Here is a 20,392-nt window from a genome sequence, read left to right as displayed (position 1 = left end):
CTTTTGTCACTGAATTAAAGAATGTGTTCTAGTCAAACTCAAAGCATCAGTAAAATTCAGCCTAACAAGATTAAAAACTGCAACAAAAAAAAACACCTCACAGGATGCTGAAGCTAGGACTAAATTTACACTGGTGTGTTATTTTGGAGATGTGAAACATTTTCTGATCTATAATACTGTTACAGTTACCTGAACAGGTAAAGGGCTGTGTTCCACCTCAAAACCAAGGAGCTTAGACATCATGTCATAGAGATTCCACCTGGTGAGATCATGGGCGCTACAAGTCCAAAAAGAAACAAAATATTGCTGTGTAGCTATGACAAAATAGTCTTTTAAAAAATCAAGACCGCTGTACCCTCTTTCTTCATCATTTAATTTTGACTCTTAAAAAATCCACAGAATTCCTCAGGTTGGCAATCTCCACAATGAAGTATGGATTTAATTGGATTACATTTTCAAAACAAAATTACTCCTCCTAGCAGAGTGGCCTATTATAACTATCCTTTAGTATCTATACCACAGACATTAATGCATAGCAAAGAGTAAGACAGAAGAATGGAACAATATATTTTTGTCTGGTTTTTACTAAACATTTTTTGATACCAAAACCTTGTTCAAGAATGATAAGATGTAACTATCTTCAAGCCTACTTGTTCCCTACGTTGGTTAGTAATTCAAAAGGTGTCAAATCCCAACAATTTGATGATAAAGTGCTAAAAGGAATGCAACAGTTGTGTTGTATTAATCACCTGACCTCTATGCCAAGGGTGGGGGATCTCCAACCAATGGGCCTAATTAAGTCTACCAGCCCATTTTGCCCAACCCACACCCACCTCCCTGCACCATACATGACATCAAGTATGGGGCAGGTTGGTTCAACCAAAATGGGGCTAGCCTGAACTGTAACATGAGTCCAGCTTGGCTATCAAACTTAGTCTGCAAGGGGGTGGGGGAGATAATGATTTGGCTCACCAGCCAGAATCCAGTTACCCATCCCCGTTCTATGCAGTGTGCTAGAACTGGAGTTCCTGCCAAGCACTTAGCATTGTAGTCCAATCCTACAGTAATCTATACTTCAAGATTAAGAAAGAAAGAAATGCAACAACTCACACGAATAAATGGAAGTGCTTGGTTGGGCCACTCTACAGCAATACTCATGCTTCAAGTCTAGCCCCTTGACAACCAATGTCACCATGCTATAAGAATTACTGTGGACTCTCTAAAAACAGACCTTTTGCATGTTCTGTGTGCTCCATGGTATGAAGATCACGGACAGTTGCTCAGCAAAATCCTACAGTGAGTGCCCACACCTGTCCCACTACACCAGTGCCATCCATCCTGATATGTATTTACACTATGACACAGCATTAATGGGGGAAGCCTGGCTTGAGGTCCATTTCAGCCATGGGGAGGGACTTCAGTTTGAGTTTTAAGAAAGCCTGTTGCACAACAAGAAACCAAACATTCTAGAGAATCCTGTTATTTAATATCAGCTGTAGTTTTTGAGTAACTATTCTTTCTCTACATATTAAATGGTGGTTGCCTTTAGATTTAAAAGGCTCGAAGTGGGCTTTCACTTTAAAAATCTAAACCTACAGAAAAAAGTGCCAACCCACCAACATGCTAAGTTGAGTCACTTAGCATCTTGGCTTATATTTGCAAAGCCTTTATTTATTTTCTTACATTTATATCCCACCTTTCTTCCATTATGGAACCCCAGGCAGTATCCATCCAGGCACTCATCAGTCCAAGACTTGCTTAGCTTCAGTAAAGTGGCTGCATAATGTGCCTTCAGACCATACCATGGGATTTTCCTAATCCCAATTCTTGCATTTTCTATTCAACCTACCAACTTTACATTTCAATACAGTATAGTTTTCTTCCCACTTTGTAAATAAAGCTTTGTAACTAAAGCAACACTATTCTAGTTGCATTGCCCACACAGGCTCACAAAAGGGAATCAGTCATTAACATAAACAAGGATCTCACTTATGAAAAGCAGTTATTCTTCGCAACATGGAGCATATATGATGAATCCCTTCTTCTTCTGCATAAAGGCCTTCTCCCTATGCAGAGGAGAGAGGAGAAACGACTAAATCAAGTCTGAGCAGCAAATTGTCTCTCCAAATTGCAGGCTTGCATTAAGTGTCTTTTTAACCATAGGAACTATTTAAAAGCAAACATTTAAAATTGTAGAATTGGGTGAAAGAGATCTGTAATAGTCCTGCCTCCCTTACAGACACACAGTGCATATTCTTGCACAATACAGAGTAGGGACAGCCAATCTGGGGCCCTCCAGAAGTTGTGGACCACAGTTCTCTTCGGCCCCAGCCAGCAAGGCCTATGATCAGGGATGACAGGAGTTGTGGAGGGCACCACATTGGCTACACCTGGCACAGGGTTTTCTTCCCAGTCTGTGGTTAGGAGACAGTATGAGCTCCTACATCACCTACTGAGGAATAAGCAGTCCTCCTGCAAGAGTGGTGAGGGTTTACCATTGGATCCCCTATGCTGTGCTGCCCTTGCATTGCTTTGACGCATAGCAGATGATTTGTCACACTTAAGGGTGTCCTCTTGAGGAGGCTTTACGGGGTCTGGGCACAAAGGATGATAGGATTATGTTTTCCTTCACACTCTGGGTGGACTAAATGCTCTGTAAGAACCAAGTCTGTAGCCAATTTAAAATTAAGCAGATTTGCCTAATCCCCCTCCCCCAATTCACAGATTATATAGGTTGCAGAAAACTAGATTGTTAATGGTCAAATTTGGCTGATCTCACCACACAAGCTGGCATGGGTTGATGCAGAATGCATAGTTTCTTATTATCCTCTACCAAAAATAAATAAAGTATGGACAAATCTAACCTGATACTTACTCAATTAAACAGACTCAATTAAAAAAAACTATCAGCATGAACTCTTGCACGGTGGAATGACATCTGTTAGCAATGGCACAGTTGATCAACTGTTGTTGAACTGAGTCTGCAAGCTATTCATATTTCCAACAGCTGCTCTTGTATTCTTAGAACGAAAACCTTTTCAAGTATGTCTGCAATTGCCCCCTCCCCTCCCCCATACACAAATGGAAATGTGAAAGCAACTTTTAAGGTTTAAAAGCTTTGCAAGATGTTTTAACAAATCAGTCTTCACATAGAGGAGGAAAAGTCTTATTGGCCCTAATATGGAAAAGCTCAGTTTTATCTTCAAAATACTGTTTTTTAAATTAGCTTTCTGATTGGATCTCAGATAAATACTGTCAAATAGCAGACAGGCATTAGTGCAGAATGCAGATTTTAAATAGTCTAGAAATAAAATATCAGTTCATGAAATGCAGACAAGAGCATTATATGTCCAGAAATCATAGAGCACTGTCAAGAGAGATACATTATTTTCTGATAGGGATATTGTTTTCACTACTTCAAACAGAAAAAAAGCAATGTTCAGAAATATTCATAAGTATTATTTTTTTAAAAAGTACTAACATGTAAATATAACAGACCATCATTAAAGTTTGGACCACTTCATACAGGACACATTTCTAGCATGGATATTATTTTTGTGTAGAAGGACATTAGGTATACTCCACACATAAATACCATCATATGCAATAATGTATGTGGCCATTTTACAATGTGGACTGACTTTCCTCAAAAGGAGGATTTCCAAGATGAATGTCAGAGATGCTGCCTGAGTTTTTTTCCAATGCTTGTGGGAAGGTAGCAAAACAAGATCCTCTCCCACCACCTCCAAATTACTGAAGGAGGCAGGTAGGATACCTAGGTTGTGATATGGCAAATCTACTCAGTCATGCCTGTACAAATACCAGATAAGCCCTATCTCCTCTTTATATATCTTATGGACATGACTACTGAAATTCACCACTTGTGATGTGCCATGTTTGCACTCTCTATTCTTCTCTCTCACACGCAGTGCATATAAAATTTAAACAAAACAAAACAAAAGGAAAAATCTATTTAAATGTTGCTCCAGAAACCTAAATCATGCCCACCTCATCCCAAAAGGTGTCCAATAGCTCCTTTAGTTCTTCCACCAGTTCATCTACCAGTTCAGTTCTAGCAAGACCCACTTTTTTATGGACAGAAAGTTCTTCACTGCAAAGAATGTAGTATATCCTGGAGCAAGCCTCCAGGACATCTGCATCAGAGTGCTTGCTCACAATGGTTTTCACCTCTCTCAGCAATGCGTCCACATGCTGCAAGGAAACAAATGTACCATGAATGTCATAAACTATGAACCAGGGCAATCCACAAGAAAGTATTTGATTTGGAACTCAGGAGGCCTAGGTTTGAATTCTTGCTTACACATGTACTTACTGTATATAGCTTTAAAGCAGGAGATTGACTTGCATGATTCATGGCCCGTCTGCAAAGTGAGCACAACAGTGACCTATTTCACAGAGATAGGGCGCATTACTCACTAGTACAGCACATGTGTACATGACCTTCCCATGCCACCAGTTCATAGCTCTGGTGCAAATTTAGAAGTACAGAAAGGATTCTCAGGGAGAAGATGATACAATCTGACCTGAAGGGAACATGCCACTCATGTACAACCCAGGATTTTCCACGTCTGCTCAGGCTGAGCATCTGCCTTCACCACAAGATGAACACATCTGTGTGGACGTGGCAGACCATTTTTTTTTCAACTCAACTTCTGGTGCATTGTGATGAAAAAAAACATGGCTCTCCCCTGGAGCCACTGCCTCCAGCACATGTGACACAGCAAATGCCAAGCCAACCTGCACCTCGGAATCAAAATGAGCCTGAAATCTAAGCAGTTAAAATGAATTACAGATTACAATTTACACTGTTACAGACTGCAGTTTTACTCCATAGGATATGCTATCTCCACACTTGTGAAAAATCAAACTTTTAATGTGGCAGCATCTATTTCATGGAACCCCCTGCCTATTTGATATTAGACAGACATCTCTGTCGTACTGTTTTTGACGCCTGCTAAAAACCTTTTTGTTTACATGCCTTTTTTTAGGCTTGCCTAACTTTACTAGGTACATTTGTTTTTAAATCTGTTGATTTTATCTATACTTTAGCATTTTTATTATGCCTACTGTTTTTAAAGCCTGTCATACTGTTATTTTTAATGATTATTTTATTTTATGTAAAATACTTGGGAGATTTTTTAAATTAAGCACTACATAAATCTTGATAAATGAACATTAAATTTCCACTTGATGTTCTCTCTCTCTCTCTCTCTCTCTCTCTCTCTCTCTCACACACACACACACACACACACACACACACACACACACACACACACACACACAAATTCACCTTGTCCAGGAGCCCAGTACTGCACAGCTCTATATCAAAATACTGTGGAATTTGCAGGAGGTTTGTCACTTTTTCTGCATCTACAGAATACTACAGAGGAAAAACAGGATATGAGTGAGCTGCTGAAATTCAAATGAATAATTTAATATGCACTCACAAGAGCAGCTGCTAGTTACCTTTGCCAAGAGCTGAGGAAGCACCACAATGAAGTGTTCAGTTATTTTAGCAGAATCTTCCACTTGTATCTTCTTCTCTTTGGCAGACAAGATCTGCAGACAAAATGCTCTGTTGTAATTATATCAGAAGCATGTCGTTGATCCATGTTAAAACCAGCTGTAGGGTTAAAATTTGATACAGCAAAATGCTAGGGATGAAAGTTTCAGATAGTTCACATGCTGTGCTTAATTGATTAAAACATTTTATAACAGATTATTATGTTTTTTAAAGGATGGATGTCATCAGAAAGGAAAGCTGGAAAGTTTGTGACATGGATTCTTTTGGTGTTCAAAGAAGTATTCTTGTTTGAGCCAAGGGACACTGAGTGCAGATAAAGAAACCTCTGGGCATTCCAGTCATATCAGTACCTTGTGAAAGAGTTCAACACTTCTCGGTTCTGCAAACAAGCTATGCAAATCTCTTCCTTCCAGTATCAACAAGTGGGTGTGTTTTAAAATCATGGCTGAACAATGTCATCTGACTAGGAGAAAAGAACTGTAGCATGGATGGATTCTGTTGTCTTGTGAATTATTAGTAAACTATGAAACCTAAGAAATCCACAGTGGTTGCAAACCACAGTTTGACCATGGTTTGCAATGTTGTGCTGGAGAGGTTGCTCAAACAAGTTTGCCAGTCCAGACATAGGTGGCATCCAACTAAGTCCTACTCAGAATAGACCCATTAAAATTAATAAACCTAAGTTAGTCATGTTTATTAACTTTAATGGGTCTACTCTAAATAGGACTAGTATTGAATACCACCCACAATGTCAAGCTATGATTTAGTTAAACCACAAAACATTCCACTTAACCGAACGCACAAAAGGTGTAGGAGAAGGGGAAGGAGTGCACAAACATGTCACTTGTTCTCAACTGCCCAAACTATGGTTTGGAAGATTGGAAACATGACAGCTGAATGCAACCAGTATTGTTTCACAAATGTGATGGAAAGAATAAAGGTGGATATTCTCTCTCTAAACAATGCAGAGCAACAGCAGCTTCTTTTTTAAAATTTGAAGCTCTCATATTTAAGAGAAAATGCCATCTTTATCCACAATTCTCAATGGGTTGATGTAATATATCAATATACAATTGTATGTAAATATAATTAGTAAATTGGGCAATTTGTTACAATATCTTTAATCAATAGACCACACTACAGTAAGCTGCAGGTAAACATTTGTTTTCCAGTCTGATCCTAATCATATTTGTTCCTCAACCTTGGGTATCCAGATCTTGTATACCCATATGGCCAGGAAGCTTACCCAATGGTCAGAGAAGATGGGACTTGTAGTCCAATAACATCTAGGGACCCAAAGCTAGAAGAACACTGCACAAAGGTGACTTGGATATGTGCAGGCACAGCACCACCACCTCTTCCCTATCGCACTCGGTAAGCAACAATTACTCCACTGCCAGAAGGCCAAGTACATGGCACCACCCCTCCTCAGTGACCATTCCTAGAATGCACAAGTGATTTTTCACCATAATCTCATCTGAAAATAGCATTTGTGCATTTTCCTACAGAAAAGATGCACAAGCTCCAGATGCATGTACAGCCCATATATTCCCTTATTGGATGAGATAACCTTCAAAGCAAGCATGCTTAGGAGTGCAGCTTCCTCCGATACTGCAGAACAAATGAAAATGGGGCTGCTGTACAACTGCAGTCACTGAATAATAAGGTTCTGCGGGTGTCTTAAATACACTTCCCTTCCATTGCATTGGTTATAATGTAGGCTCTGCGTTTGTCTTGCAACCATGATTCTGTTCTGTCACTACGAGGGGTATCTGCGGCTGGGATCAACTGGGGACAGCATACACTGAAAGTTAGATTACCAAAACAGTATAATAAAACTCCACTGACTTTCCTGGTCCCTCCTCTGCCCACAGGAGAATGACCTTCAGCAGCTTCTCGAATGGTCGCTAAGATTATTTCAATGAGGGCACTCTTTTGGGCATCACTCAGCACTGAAAACAAAATGACAGACAGATGCCATTCAGTCTCTCACAAAAAGAAGATAGGATGGTTAACACAGAAACATTATTCATTTCTTTAGGCAAATTTCTGAAGGTAACTAAAAAGGAATAGTGAAAGTTTACATTTATTTTACAATGGATTTTCGCCACACAGGGCATTGAGTTATTCTGTGGAACTTACTCTAACAATGGATATAATGAAGGACAAAGCTAAAAAAAAATACAATAAAGTAGACAAATTTAACAGATGATAAAACCATCAACATTTATTACCTAAGAGACAGGGTTATTAAACAGCAGACATATCCCATACCAGTTACTGTGTTCTTTGCTGTGAAGTAACAATTAAGATCCAAAATGGCCAATAACAAATGTTATAGAGTGGGCCACAGAGTGGAGCTGTGAGTGGGAAACAGAGTCTCCCCTTCAGTGCCTAAACACCACACAGTATTTTAAACTGTTGCTTGATTATGCTAAAGAATCCCTGTTACTGAAAATTCACTTGATCTGCTTGTCCAACTGATTTTATATTCACTAACAGGCAAAAAAATCCCTTGCGGTTTAAGAACGTACCTGTAGCCAACAGGTATTTCTATCAAAATTTAAAAAGCAGGGAAATTGGGCAGCTATAGTAAAAGCACCAGGGGAGCAGGAGACCTGATCTCCTCTCTGAGATATTGTACTGCCCTACAAATTTGTCAAAATGCAAACACAATTTGGGTTGGTCTTTCACAGTCCAATCCACTTGCTGTGTAGCTTGGAAGAATTTGGTAACATGTGCCTCTGAGCATAACGTAAGTAGTGGCTGTTTTGTGTATCGCCATGAAAATGTAGAGGATTGTTAACAAGTGTTTCTGAGTTCAGAACTGTAAGTTTTGTAAGGTTTTTTTTTTTTAATGAGCTTATGAGAAGCAGCAGAATGGCATCCAGTGAAATGTGAACATGCCTGAGGAGGCTTGTTCCGTGTAGAAGAAGGTGAGCCAGTGCAAACGGAGCTGGAAGAGCAAACAGTCTTGCATATATTGTGGGTTTTTGAGGGGCTATATTCAGATTTTTCACGTGTGCCGTATGAGGTGCTGTTGCGCACCCGCGGGCACCACATTGACAGTAATCCAGCCTGGAGGTCACCAGTGCTACCTGCTTCCATTCCAGCTGGTCCTGATAAGAACCGTAATTTAAGAACTGGTGCCTGAGCATGCTTTTCTCCTTGTTCTTCCCTGTCCCTTTCCCCTCATGTGTCGTGCATCTTACATTGTTAGCCTAAGAGCAGTTATTTAACATTTGTAAATTGTATTACTTTATTGATGTATTTTATATTGTATTTTTATATTTGTGGTTTTTGTAAGCCTCCTTGAGGACCTTTCCGGAAGAATATGAAAAATCCATGCTGGCTATAGTATACAGCCACACTCGTGGCTGTATAATCCCAATGGTTTGGATTTGGATGGCTGAACCAGAAGGTAGCAACCCTCTCTGAAAGTACTAAGCCTTCCGGCTAACCTACCTTCTTCGTGATTGTCAGCACTTTCCAGTAAGAGAGTAGTCATGCACTCCCAGTCTTTCAATAAACTCGTGGCCCAATCCCAAAGGCTGTCTACAAGATATGTGACGTGGCTATGTAGCTAAAATAATAATAATAATAGTAACAACAACAATAACAACAACATTCAGAAATCATTCATTTAGCATGACTCCCCACTGTGATTGCAATAAGCAGAAACATGAACACCACTTGCTAGAGCTTTGTTTTATGTTATTTCATAAACAGAGTTCCACTGCCAAAGAGATTGCTTTTTAAACTGAACAGTGGATTGTCTCTTCAGCAGGGAAAACTGTTATATAACCAACATCAAGCACAATTCTTCACCACATTGGAAGTATTGCTTCTTTCAATAGCAGTGTATCACATTGTTTTGCCAATATATATGACATGAATTATCAGTAACAGAGAGGCTGAGAAGCAACCCTTTGGTCAAATTAAGGCCAAATATGTTGCCTTAATTCAGTGAATAAACTTAAACACAATATACAACCATTAATAAGATTTTTATTATAAAAAATGAAAAGTAGAGGGCAAATCTCTATCATGCAACAAAACAGTACAAAATATTAGAACTCCATTCTTTCTCAGAATAAGAGAGATCAGATAGGATTTTCACTTTGTACAGATTAATCTGTACTTCTGGCTTCTGCCAAAAATCTCTCTGATTAAGACTTGTTTTGCCTAGCTTAAAATCTGATAGGAAAATATAAGTTGCCTTTGGCACCTTAGACTTCAGTCTGAAGACACACACAGCCTTCCATGAATTCCAATAAAGCCACCAACTACTTTTCTGAAAACCAAGCTCTTTCCTTCTGCCCCTTTGGACAGCCTTTTTAAACAAATTTATTCTTATGTGCCCTATTCTCCAAATCTTCCAATCTATCTAGAATTACTTGAAAGTATTCATCAGTTTGAAACTTTTACCTTCCAGAATACTTATTAGCAATTTTTGACTATAACAATTCTCTTCCCCCCGCCCCCAAACCCTGGAACCTTTCACTTCACTCTTTGACATCACTAGTTGGCCCTGAAAGTGATCTACAAATCTTTGAAAGAACTGTATGAATATTAGAAACCCATTCCCATGTGTATATCCAGCACACTCTGCATTGTCTTTACCTCACTTTCCAAGAAGAAAATTATTAGTGTCTTTAACTGGCTGGCCACAGGTTCCCATTTTGAGCAGAATTTGTTTCTTTTGGAGAAACCTTCCATTTCAATTTCCTGGACAATCAATCTGCCAACAGAAAAAGCAGTCAGTCAGATTCTGTTCCCTTAACTACAATGCCTTGCCAGGTTATTATAGTGCAATCTCAAAAATAAATCCCATGGAGTTCAAGAGTGGTTATACAATAGGTTGAATACAACCAAGTAATCATGCTCGTGGAATGACTTCCATTCATGCAACAGAAATTCCCCTCCCTCCCCATCCCCATGTCCATACATCTGCTCCAGGGGGTTAGGAAACCTCCCCAGACAGATTGGGGGGAGGTGAGGGAGGCATCCAAGGGGAGAAGAGGGATGGGAAGTTCCACTGCACAAGTAGAATCTGTTCCACAAGCACAATGACTTGTGCATAGTACTGGGTATTACTTTAATTGATTACTTCTATAATGAGGGATCAACTCCAAGCCAAGACTGAAAGCATAAGCAAGTATTGCTCCTTTGAAAAGTGAACTCAGGTGGTAAGTGACACCAGGATTGCAGCCAAATGTGGTCACTAAGAAACAAGAAGAAAATATCAGCATGCTTGGGGAAAGCCCAAATTCTGCAAAAGGATTTTTAAAATAATTTTTAAAACACACCATATGGACCAAAAAGACTAACAGAACAGCCCAATGAGGACTCAGCATGCTCTGTAACCACAAAATTTAGGATTCTAGCTGGAAAAGAAAACAGAACAAAGGTAAAGGGGAAAGCACTGTAGCACTGGCCTCACCATCCTCCACCCCCATCCCAGTACGCTGGTGTTGAGAAGGCAGTTCCATCCCACATAAGCCACTACCGACTATACTTTCATACTACTGTAGTCTAGCTGCTTCATTGTCATGATTGTGTGCATTTGGTGTAACTCCATTGCTAAGTGCAATTAATAAAATGTTTACTACAGTCAACTGACCATTAAATAAGAGAAAACCCTGAAAACATAAGAGCCATGTCTGTTGAACTTTTTAGGCCTCATTCCTCTACTAAATTCTACTCCTTGTGTCTCAATACTAACCTTTATTTAATTTGCACTGGTCTCAACTGTGCAGCCTTCGTGTAAGATTTGTGACTAAAAAGAAGGGAATGGGGAAGCATGCAACATCATGACCAACTTTTTAATATCTTCCTCTCTAAGAAAAAACAAAACCCTTCCCTAGAGTGAATTAGTTTCATCAACATGTCACAGTGGTAAGTAATGTAAGTTCATCTTAATACCAATGGGGTACAACACTTCCCTTTTTATCATTCTAGTTTATTTCCCCTAATGCACATGTTGTTGCCAAGGCCCATTTACAAAGCTACTCTTGGGAGAGCTAGATTCTAAATTCACTGAAATACTGGAAATTTTTTAATCCACTGACTTACTAAATTATTCAAGTTGGGGTTTTTTTTAAAAAAAAACACAGCTGCACTATGGAGAAAGACCTTTTGTGATTAATCACAAAAGATAAACCCTTCACAACAATCATCAGCAGATGCTGCTTGGCAAGATAAGCAGAAAAAACTGGGGGGGGGGAGCTACATAGTATTTGGCACGTGGCAAAGGTGAAGAGTGTAAGATGAGTCAGAGAAAACCCTTCGTTCAAATTTCATTGCAGCTTACTAAGTGGTATTATTATGAACTTACTAAGTGGTATTATTATTATTAGGATGTTTTACCCTTCACTATAAGGTCCCAAGATCTGAACAGGGTGGTTCATGACAGATGCTCTTGGAGGTCAATGATGCATAGGGTCGCCATAAGTCGTAATCAACTTGAAGGCACATAACAAAAACAAAATAAGGTCCCAGGGTTACAATATAAAAATAGATTCAGTAATAGGCAAAAAAAACCTTGCAGTTTAAGAACGTACCTATATAGCCAACGTATGTTTCTATCAAACTTTAAAAAGTAGGGAAATTGGGCAGCTATAGTGAATGAACCAGGGGAGCAAGAGACCTGACCTCCTCTCTGAGATATTGTACTGCCCTACAAATATGTCAAAATGCAAACACAATTTGGGTTGGTCTTTCACAGTCCAATCCACTTCCTGTGTAGCTTGGAAGAATTTGGTAACATGTGCATCTGAGCATTTCGTGGGTGGTGGCAACACCTGCAATCAGGACTACATCTCCAAAGATGGAGAATTACACTTTTTGTATTTTGTTGGTGTTCTTCTTACTTTGTTTCTTTCCTGTGTTACTACTGTTTCTCTAGAGAATCTAACCTAGAAAATTGTATTTCTCTCATTATTCATCCTAGAAATCTGTGTCAAATTTATTTTTATTAATTTCAAAGCCTTTTTATTGGTGTCATATGATGGTGAAGACAGCCTTTTGTGTTTCAAACTGGAGGTTATGTTCTGTTTCTGTTTTGGGTGCATTAACAGTGGAATCTGAAACTGCAGTTTGATGTAAAATCAGACTGATTACAATATGTTGCTACTTAAGCAATGAATCTAGCTGTTGGAAAAAATAAACTTGACCTGCCCAAGAGGCATGTGTTCAGCCTGCTATGCTTCAACCACCCCACTTGAGGAAGGGTGGGCATGGTCAGTTAAAAACATGGAGCACATCTCCCGTCCTACATTTGATAGAATACACTTCATCTCTCACTGTTTTATCTTGTGCAAACTGAGACACTCCCCATGTCCACTGGAGAATGTTCTGAAGAATAGTCAGTGCCATTATTCCATAAATGTTTTTGGAAGGTTTTTTAAGTGAAAATTATGCAAAGTGTTGCTGTACTTCACATATCCACAGGAACAGAAGCAAAAGAAAATGATTTACTATAGAAAACTTCACTAAAATTGCAAAGTAAATCAAACATTTAAATTGACTATCTGAACTATATTAAATTTCTTAATATTGTTGCTTCATCCCTGCTAAAACAAAATCAGCACAGCACGTCTTGTTTCTGTCATTTGGGCTGATTGCAGGTGTTGCCACCACTCACCACATGCTCAGAGGCACATGTTACCAAATTCTTCCAAGCTGCATAGGAAGTGGGTTAGACTGTGAAAGACCAACCCAAATTGTGTTTGCATTTTGACAAATTTGTAGGGCAGTACAATATCTCAGAGAGGAGATCAGGTCTCCTGCTCCCCTGGTGCTTTTACTATAGCTGCCCAATTTCCCTGCTTTTTAAATTTTGATAGAAATACCTGTTGGCTACAGGTACGTTCTTAAACCGCAAGGGATTTTTTTGCCTGTTAGTGAATATAAAATCAGTTGGACAAGCAGATCAAGTGAATTTTCAGTAACAGGGATTCTTTAGCATAATCAAGCAACAGTTTAAAATACTGTGTGGTGTTTAGGCACTGAAGGGGAGACTCTGTTTCCCACTCACAGCTCCACTCTGTGGCCCACTCTATAACATTTGTTATTGGCCATTTTGGATCTTAATTGTTACTTCACAAATTTGTAGGGGAGTACAGTATCTCAAGAGAGGAGGTCAGGTCTCCTGCTTCCCTGGTTCATTCACTATAGCTACCCAATTTTCCTGCTTTTCAAAGTTTTATAGAAATATATGTTGGCTATAAGTATGTTCTTAAACTGCAAGGTTTTTTTGCCTATTAGTGAATTTCTCTGCTTTTCAGTCCAGGAGGTAAGAAATGGGATCCTGTGCAAGGTTGCTGAGAATGCATTGATCATTTGCATGCTTATTGAGTTCAGTGGGATTTACTCCCTTGCAATCATGCTTAGGATAGATGAAACTGACCATAGGGGAGGGGAGGAGGAGGGGGAAGAGGAAGGGCAGAGGGGAGGGGAGGGATGGGACCAGGCGGAAGGGGAGGAGGAGGGCAGGTTTGATCATTGGCATGCTTATTGAGTTCAGTGGGATTTAAAAATGTAAATGTACTGCCTTCAAATCAATTCTGACTTATGGCGACCCTATCAACAGGGTTTTCATGAGGCTGAGAGGCAGTGACAGGCCCAAGGTCACCCAGTGAGCTTCATGTCTATGAGGGGATTCAAACCCCGGTCTCCCAGATCATAGTGCAACACCTTAACCACTACACCACACTGGCTCTCCCAGTGGGATTTACTCCCATGCAATTATTCTTAGGATAGGTGAAACTGACCATGGGGAAGGAAGGGAGGGAGGGCTGGAGTGGGTAGGGAAGGAGGAAGAAGGAAGAGGGGAGGGGAGGAAGAGGGGAGGGGAGGAAGAAGGGAGGAGGAGGGAAGAGGGGAGGGGAAAGACAGATCTTATCATTCGCATGCTTATTGAGTTCAATGGGATTTACTCCTGTACAATCATGTTTAGAACAGGTAAAACTGACCATAGGGGAGGAGGAGAAGGGGGGAGGGGAGAGGAGAGGGAATGAGGGGGGGAGGGGAGAGGGGCAAGAGCGAGGGAATAGGAGGGAGGAGGAGGGGATGGCAGGTTTGATCATTTGCATGCTTTTTGAGTTCAGTGAAATTTACTCCTGTACAATCATGCTTAGGATAGGTGAGACTGGCCTGGGGGAGGGGCAGGGAGGAGCAGGGAGGGGAGGGAGGGATGAGAGGAGTGGAGGAAGGGTAGCGATAGGGAGAAAGGGGGAGGGGAGAGGGGGTACCCTTCACAAACTACACTTCCCAGGATTCTTTGGGGAAAGCCATGACTGTCTCAAGTGAAATAAATGTCTGGCATGGGTGTGGCCCCGATTAGCCAAGCCAAACAACTATGAGTCTGACTTTTAGAATATTGACAGTTGGTTCTTACTGTGCATGCCCGTGCTTCTCATTGACTCCAATATGTTACATTTCTTAAATTAATTAAAAATCAGCTAGGCATTTTTTAAACTTTTAAACCACAGAAGATGAAGGTCAGAGTATGGGGCAAGGTGAGGAACAGGATTACAGGTACTCCGCGAACATGCCTGGTTTTTAATTAATTTCAGCAAATTATGAGAGCACTGACAGAAAAAAGTCCAACAGGAGTCTGGATTTTTTCCTCGTTTTACACTTTGAGCTCTCAATTCTCTCCGAGCGGTTTGCGCATTGCCATGAAAACTTAGAGGGTTGTTAAGTAAGCATCTCTGAGTTCAGGACTATAAGTTTTGTAAGGTTTTGTTTTGAAATGAGCTTATGGGAAGCAGTAGAATTGCATGGGAGGTATTTTCAATTTAACATTGCGGAATGCAAAAACTCCATGCTAGCTATTATATGCATCTACCCTCATGCCTGTATAATTATTAAAATCACTGAAAACAATTAGTCAAGTCTTTCTCCCCCTCAACACTGCATCTGCAATATTGTTATAATAACCCTGTCTTGCTTTACTGGAGTTTTGTAAGGTTTATGGAGACAATGGGTTGGATCCAAAGAAAGATGAACTGTAAGGAAAGTAGCCACTTGGACAGTTTTGCAAACACTCACGCAAGACTTCAAGAAAGCTCTGCACTAGGTACCTTGTATAGCAGCTCTCATGCTTTCCCAAGAGGTCACATGAGCAGATCATCATCTTTGGATATAGTTTAACTTTTCTCATGCAGCACTATAGTACAGGGTGCAAGACAGCCCTTCCAGGTGTGCAAGATGCCTTTTGCAAGGGGACCCCTGGATCCAGTTTCCAAAGGCAACTGCACAGGCTCCCGGCCGAGTGTGCTGGGAAACGAGAAGCAGGAAGAGGGGTAATGGGGAAGGGGAGGGAAAAGAGGAACAAAGTGATGCAGGATGAGTGGGCGCTGGAGCAGAAGTTAGAAAAGGAGGTAGAGGGAGAATGGTGAAAACAGGAAGGGGGAGAGAAGTGAAGAAGCAAACAAGGAAAGTGGGAGAAGATTCAACTGGGAGCAGGAGGAGGCACAGAGGAGGAATGACAAACGGCAAAAAAGGAAAACAAAATACAATTGGGGGAACGATGCAGACAAGTAGATCAGTGAAGGCAGGGCAGGAACAGCGGTGGAGAAAGAGGAGGACGTGGCAGAGCAGAGAGCAAAGAAAGAAGAAGAGGTTAAAAAAAGAGACACAACAGAAGAGGGAAAGGAATGGCACAGGGACAGGGAGCAAAAGACACAAAGATGTAAGGTTGTGAGGGGCACTAAAGATTTGCAGAAGGGCCATAGCTGAGTAGTAGAGCATCTGTTTGCATTTTAAAATAACCCTCCAGATTTGACTCCCAGCATCTCCAGGTAGGGCTGGGAGAGAACTCAATTGAAAACAAAGTCTCATCATGAATCCACTCATAGGAAGCAACTCTGGAGGGGGAATAAATACCACTTAAAAAGAGGTCCATTTCAAGCCAACTCTCATAAGGAAGGAAATGAGTGTTATGTTCAAACAATATACTATTATTCAGGCACACAGATAATTCTGGATTCCTTCCAATAAATATCTAACAAAAAAAGCCAAGAAATGGCAAAAAGTATTCACAGAAAAAGTGCATGGAAATCCACCTGCACTGTGTATTCTCTGATGGCATCTAAACAAAAGTAATTAAATCTACAACAGACCAAAACACATCATATTTGGAGGTTGACAAAGAACTGGGAAACGCAAGCACTAGCAAGACAATCAATGGACAAAAGTGGCTGAAGTTAAGGCCTTGGGCCTACGACACACACAATGGAGCGATAGCAAAATGCTGAAAGACCGTATAACTGAGGGAAATGACCTCAATCAGAGACAAAAGTTACAGAGGATGCATTGGTGGCCAGTGGCCGTTGGGACTGGTAGCGCAGAAGTAGGGAGACCAACAGTAGATTAAGCCAGAGCCAATAACAGGCAGAGCCAACCAATTCTAGTTTTCCCCCATCCTCATCCCTGATGAGTTCTACAAGGGCAACACTGAAACCGAGGAGGAGGAAGGTGACAGCCAACGCCATGCCCTGGACTGGTTGTAAGTAAGAAGGCAGGCAGATGAGGGCTGGCTGAGACAGAGTGAGGTTAGTGGGGAAATGCCCCATTTGTCCTAAAGGATAAGCTTCCACTGAGATGATGGAACCAATATAAGGAGGACTTAGATGCCCAATTCGTAAGCCATTTTCTTCCAACATGTAGGCTTATGCTTAGGGTATAAGTGTGTGTTTAAGTGTAGAAACTGGTATCTTGAAAAGAAGCAAGCATTCTTAGAACCACTTATATCCTTTGTACCTAGGTACAGATAAGCAAGTACAACATACATATGCACAACATCTAATATGAAGAAACACACGTGTGCAGAAATCACTGCATTTCCCTTTTAAATTCTCATGTGTAGTGAACAGGAAAGAACTGGGCCCTTTGTCACATGTAATGTATTCCTGGGAGGAATAAATTAAGGTGTGAGCAAGCAGGCAACTGGCATTCCATGACCAGGAATCAGGTGAGTGAGAAAGGCTGAAAGGGGAGGGGATTGCTTCTCATCCTTCACACTGCTTAAGTTGTGCACAATGTGAATTGAATTTTGCTTACTTTGTACAATTGCATGTGAAATAGGAATTGTTTTTCACTGGTATAGAATCTGGATTTTATTTTTTAGCCCAGAGTTTACCAGCCCTAGCCCTAATCATGTACACACACACGCACACACAGAATTATGTATAAAAAGCAAACCAAGACTGGATGTCTGAGTATATATTTGGGCATTCCATCACATGTATAGGGGCCAAGAATTTTACTCATACAGTTATTTGTTGACTGCATACACATGCTTGTTTTACACCAGTTGGGATCTCACTGAATGAAAATGCAACAAGAATGAGCCCACGGTACAATCATTCAAAAGAGAAAGGGTGTGTAACATGCATCATGTTCCTTGCACAGGATACAAAAAGAAGGCCCTGGAGTTATGAAGCCAACAAAGTGCCATATAAAAATAGTCACACAGAGGTACCTTTTATAAAGGAGCTCTCCAGCTGCTATAGCCAGTGGCCGGTGGGTAGTATAAACAAACTGGTATAAGGTTTCACAGTCTTCAGATGACAACGCATCTTCACAGTTCCTGTGTAAAGACATGGTATTAAAACTGTGTTTTGTCAAAAATGGTGCTGTTACACATATTAACATCAGAACTTAATACGCATTTAACCAGAAGACCTCCTTTGTTCAATGGAGCTTATTGCTTGGTAAGCTTGCATAGGATTGCCAGCCTAAGCCTATAAATACTTTGGTTGGGGCTTATTCATTCATTGCTTTGCACTTCATTGCTGGGTGGATAATGTTTAGTCACTAGACCATTCTGGACTCAGTCATATCTAGGCGTTGTCACAAAACTTCTTCTGTTTGTTCTGTCTCTGTTGGAGGGACACAATAAAGTTCTTGTCTAGCCTTCTGATCAGTGTGTCCTGCAAGCCCATTCTATTAAAATGGCAACATTTATATATTCCAGTGGCACAAGCATTTATGTCAATGTAAAATGAAAGGCAGTGAAGAGCTGGCCCTCTGGGAACAGAGAAACAAGAAAAGAAAAATTTAAAAGGTCACTCAGCTAAATATTCAGTACTAGCCAAACAGATCATTGACAGAAACATTGTTCTGATATTCTCCTGTACACATGAAGGGTTAAATGTGGGCAGGGCATGCAAGCCAATACCCCCACCCATGCCAGTTGCTCTTGAGATCTTCACTCAGTTAGTTCTCCCAGTTATCCCAATAAGTCAGGGTTCCTGCCCACATTGAGGTTTCCGAGTGTGTTCAGCTGAATGCACTCTAAAAACTCTCTCTCTGCTAATCATGCAAAGATCTCAAGAACAGTCAGAGTGCCCAGGAACAGTGGGGGTGGGGCTTGCATGCATGCCCCTGCCCCAACCCAAGTTTAACCCTTTGCACTTTCAGGCAAATTATTATTATTACTATTACTATTATTAAATTTTATTTATATCCCGCCTTTTGGCCAAAGGCCCTCAACACAACTTACAAGAAAAATAAACACAGGTATAAAAATACAACAATACACAATATAAACAATACAATATACAAAAATTAAATTAAATAAACAATACAATATACAAAAATTAAATTAAATAGATGTCTGAACATGATGAAACACATAACACTAATTTCCCACCATTTTACAGATAACAGAGAGGGTGGAGATGGCTCATAGTTGAGCATTTAAATACAATAAAACATCATGCATGATACAATCATTTGTGACTCAATCACCTGTCAAAGTCAGGCCGGGAAAAATCTATGCTGCTCTGAAACCACAAAAAATCACTGCTAGTCAGAGCATACAACAGGGAGATAGACCAATGGCCTAGCTTTGGATAAGGCAGCTTCATATGCTTAAAGACACCTAGCCCACAGAGAAAAGAAATTATACCACATTCATACCCCCACAGTTATCTCTAAAACAAGGCGAGATATTTCTGTTTTTCTCAAACTACAGACATAATAGAAGGTCAACAATGCACTTCTAATCAGAAATTTCACTGCACTGTTTTTCAGGTTTCTTTAATCATTTGTTTCTGAAACATTACATCTTTATGTAAAATTGCTAAATTTAGTTGATACAAGTTCCAAGACTTAGAAGTTGGGCAAAGAAAGCCTCTGCCATCCTGCTGAGACTGCTGTACCCTGCAGCAAATGGCGGTCTAACAAAGTCAACACCTGACCCCCTCCCAGTCCTGTCCCCTAGCAGCTAATTAGCTTACAGAATGAGCATCTCACTAGAACTAGTTGAATCAACATTAAGTTTCTGTGAGGAGAGGACAGTTGCAGAGAAAAAGTTCTTGAAAACCAAGTTTTGGTTAAGGATTGGTATCTGCTCTCATTGTAAACAATGCAAGAGCCGAGGGTTGGAAGCACAAAGGGATCAAATGAGAATGCACATTGCGGGCTTGTTGACTCAGAGAGCCAAGGCAGCCTCAGAAAAATTGCAAGCTGATCATTATCGTCCTGTCCATCATTTGCAGAGAGCTGCCTGTTATTTTTCATTTTTTATTTTAGTAAAGGTTTCTCATTCTGCTTAGGCTGCTCTTGGTAAAACCTTCTTACACAACTGAGAGTACAGTAGATGCGTTCTTTTTTTAACCAGGGTAACATTTACTGTGACCCATCAAATAATTAAGGATACAATCGGCCATCTTAAGCTCCTTGGAGGAAAGGTGGGATATAAATGTAATAAATATAAAATAATTAATTAAAGAACAAGCTTTTCGGAAACCTACAAAGGACCAGACAATGCCTCTGAAATTTAATTTTCCTATGTAAATGTAGCTTCATGCAGGCCAAGTATCAGATATACAA

At 40.3% G+C, this 20,392-nt stretch overlaps 1 protein-coding gene across 3 annotated transcripts in view; it reads right to left on the bottom strand.

The window, feature by feature from the left end:
* LOC133384971 (cohesin subunit SA-2-like) overlaps window positions 1-20,392 on the bottom strand; it is an 80,771-nt gene that overhangs the window by 24,726 nt on the left and 35,653 nt on the right. For all 3 annotated transcript variants that reach the window (XM_061626998.1, XM_061626997.1, XM_061627000.1), the window contains exons 14-22: window positions 18,036-18,143; window positions 10,169-10,286; window positions 9,011-9,128; window positions 7,394-7,497; window positions 5,488-5,580; window positions 5,312-5,401; window positions 4,009-4,212; window positions 1,990-2,066; window positions 190-277 (exon numbers count right to left, since the gene is read on the bottom strand). In XM_061626998.1, the coding sequence (XP_061482982.1) occupies window positions 190-277; window positions 1,990-2,066; window positions 4,009-4,212; window positions 5,312-5,401; window positions 5,488-5,580; window positions 7,394-7,497; window positions 9,011-9,128; window positions 10,169-10,286; window positions 18,036-18,143 (1,000 nt within the window). The remainder of the gene's footprint in view (window positions 1-189; window positions 278-1,989; window positions 2,067-4,008; window positions 4,213-5,311; window positions 5,402-5,487; window positions 5,581-7,393; window positions 7,498-9,010; window positions 9,129-10,168; window positions 10,287-18,035; window positions 18,144-20,392) is intronic.

Source organism: Rhineura floridana, chromosome 5 (assembly GCF_030035675.1).
Source record: "Rhineura floridana isolate rRhiFlo1 chromosome 5, rRhiFlo1.hap2, whole genome shotgun sequence".
Classification (NCBI taxonomy): domain Eukaryota; kingdom Metazoa; phylum Chordata; class Lepidosauria; order Squamata; family Rhineuridae; genus Rhineura; species Rhineura floridana.
The sequence above is the reverse complement of the archived record's forward strand: the minus strand, read 5'-3'. Positions and strand labels throughout refer to the sequence as shown.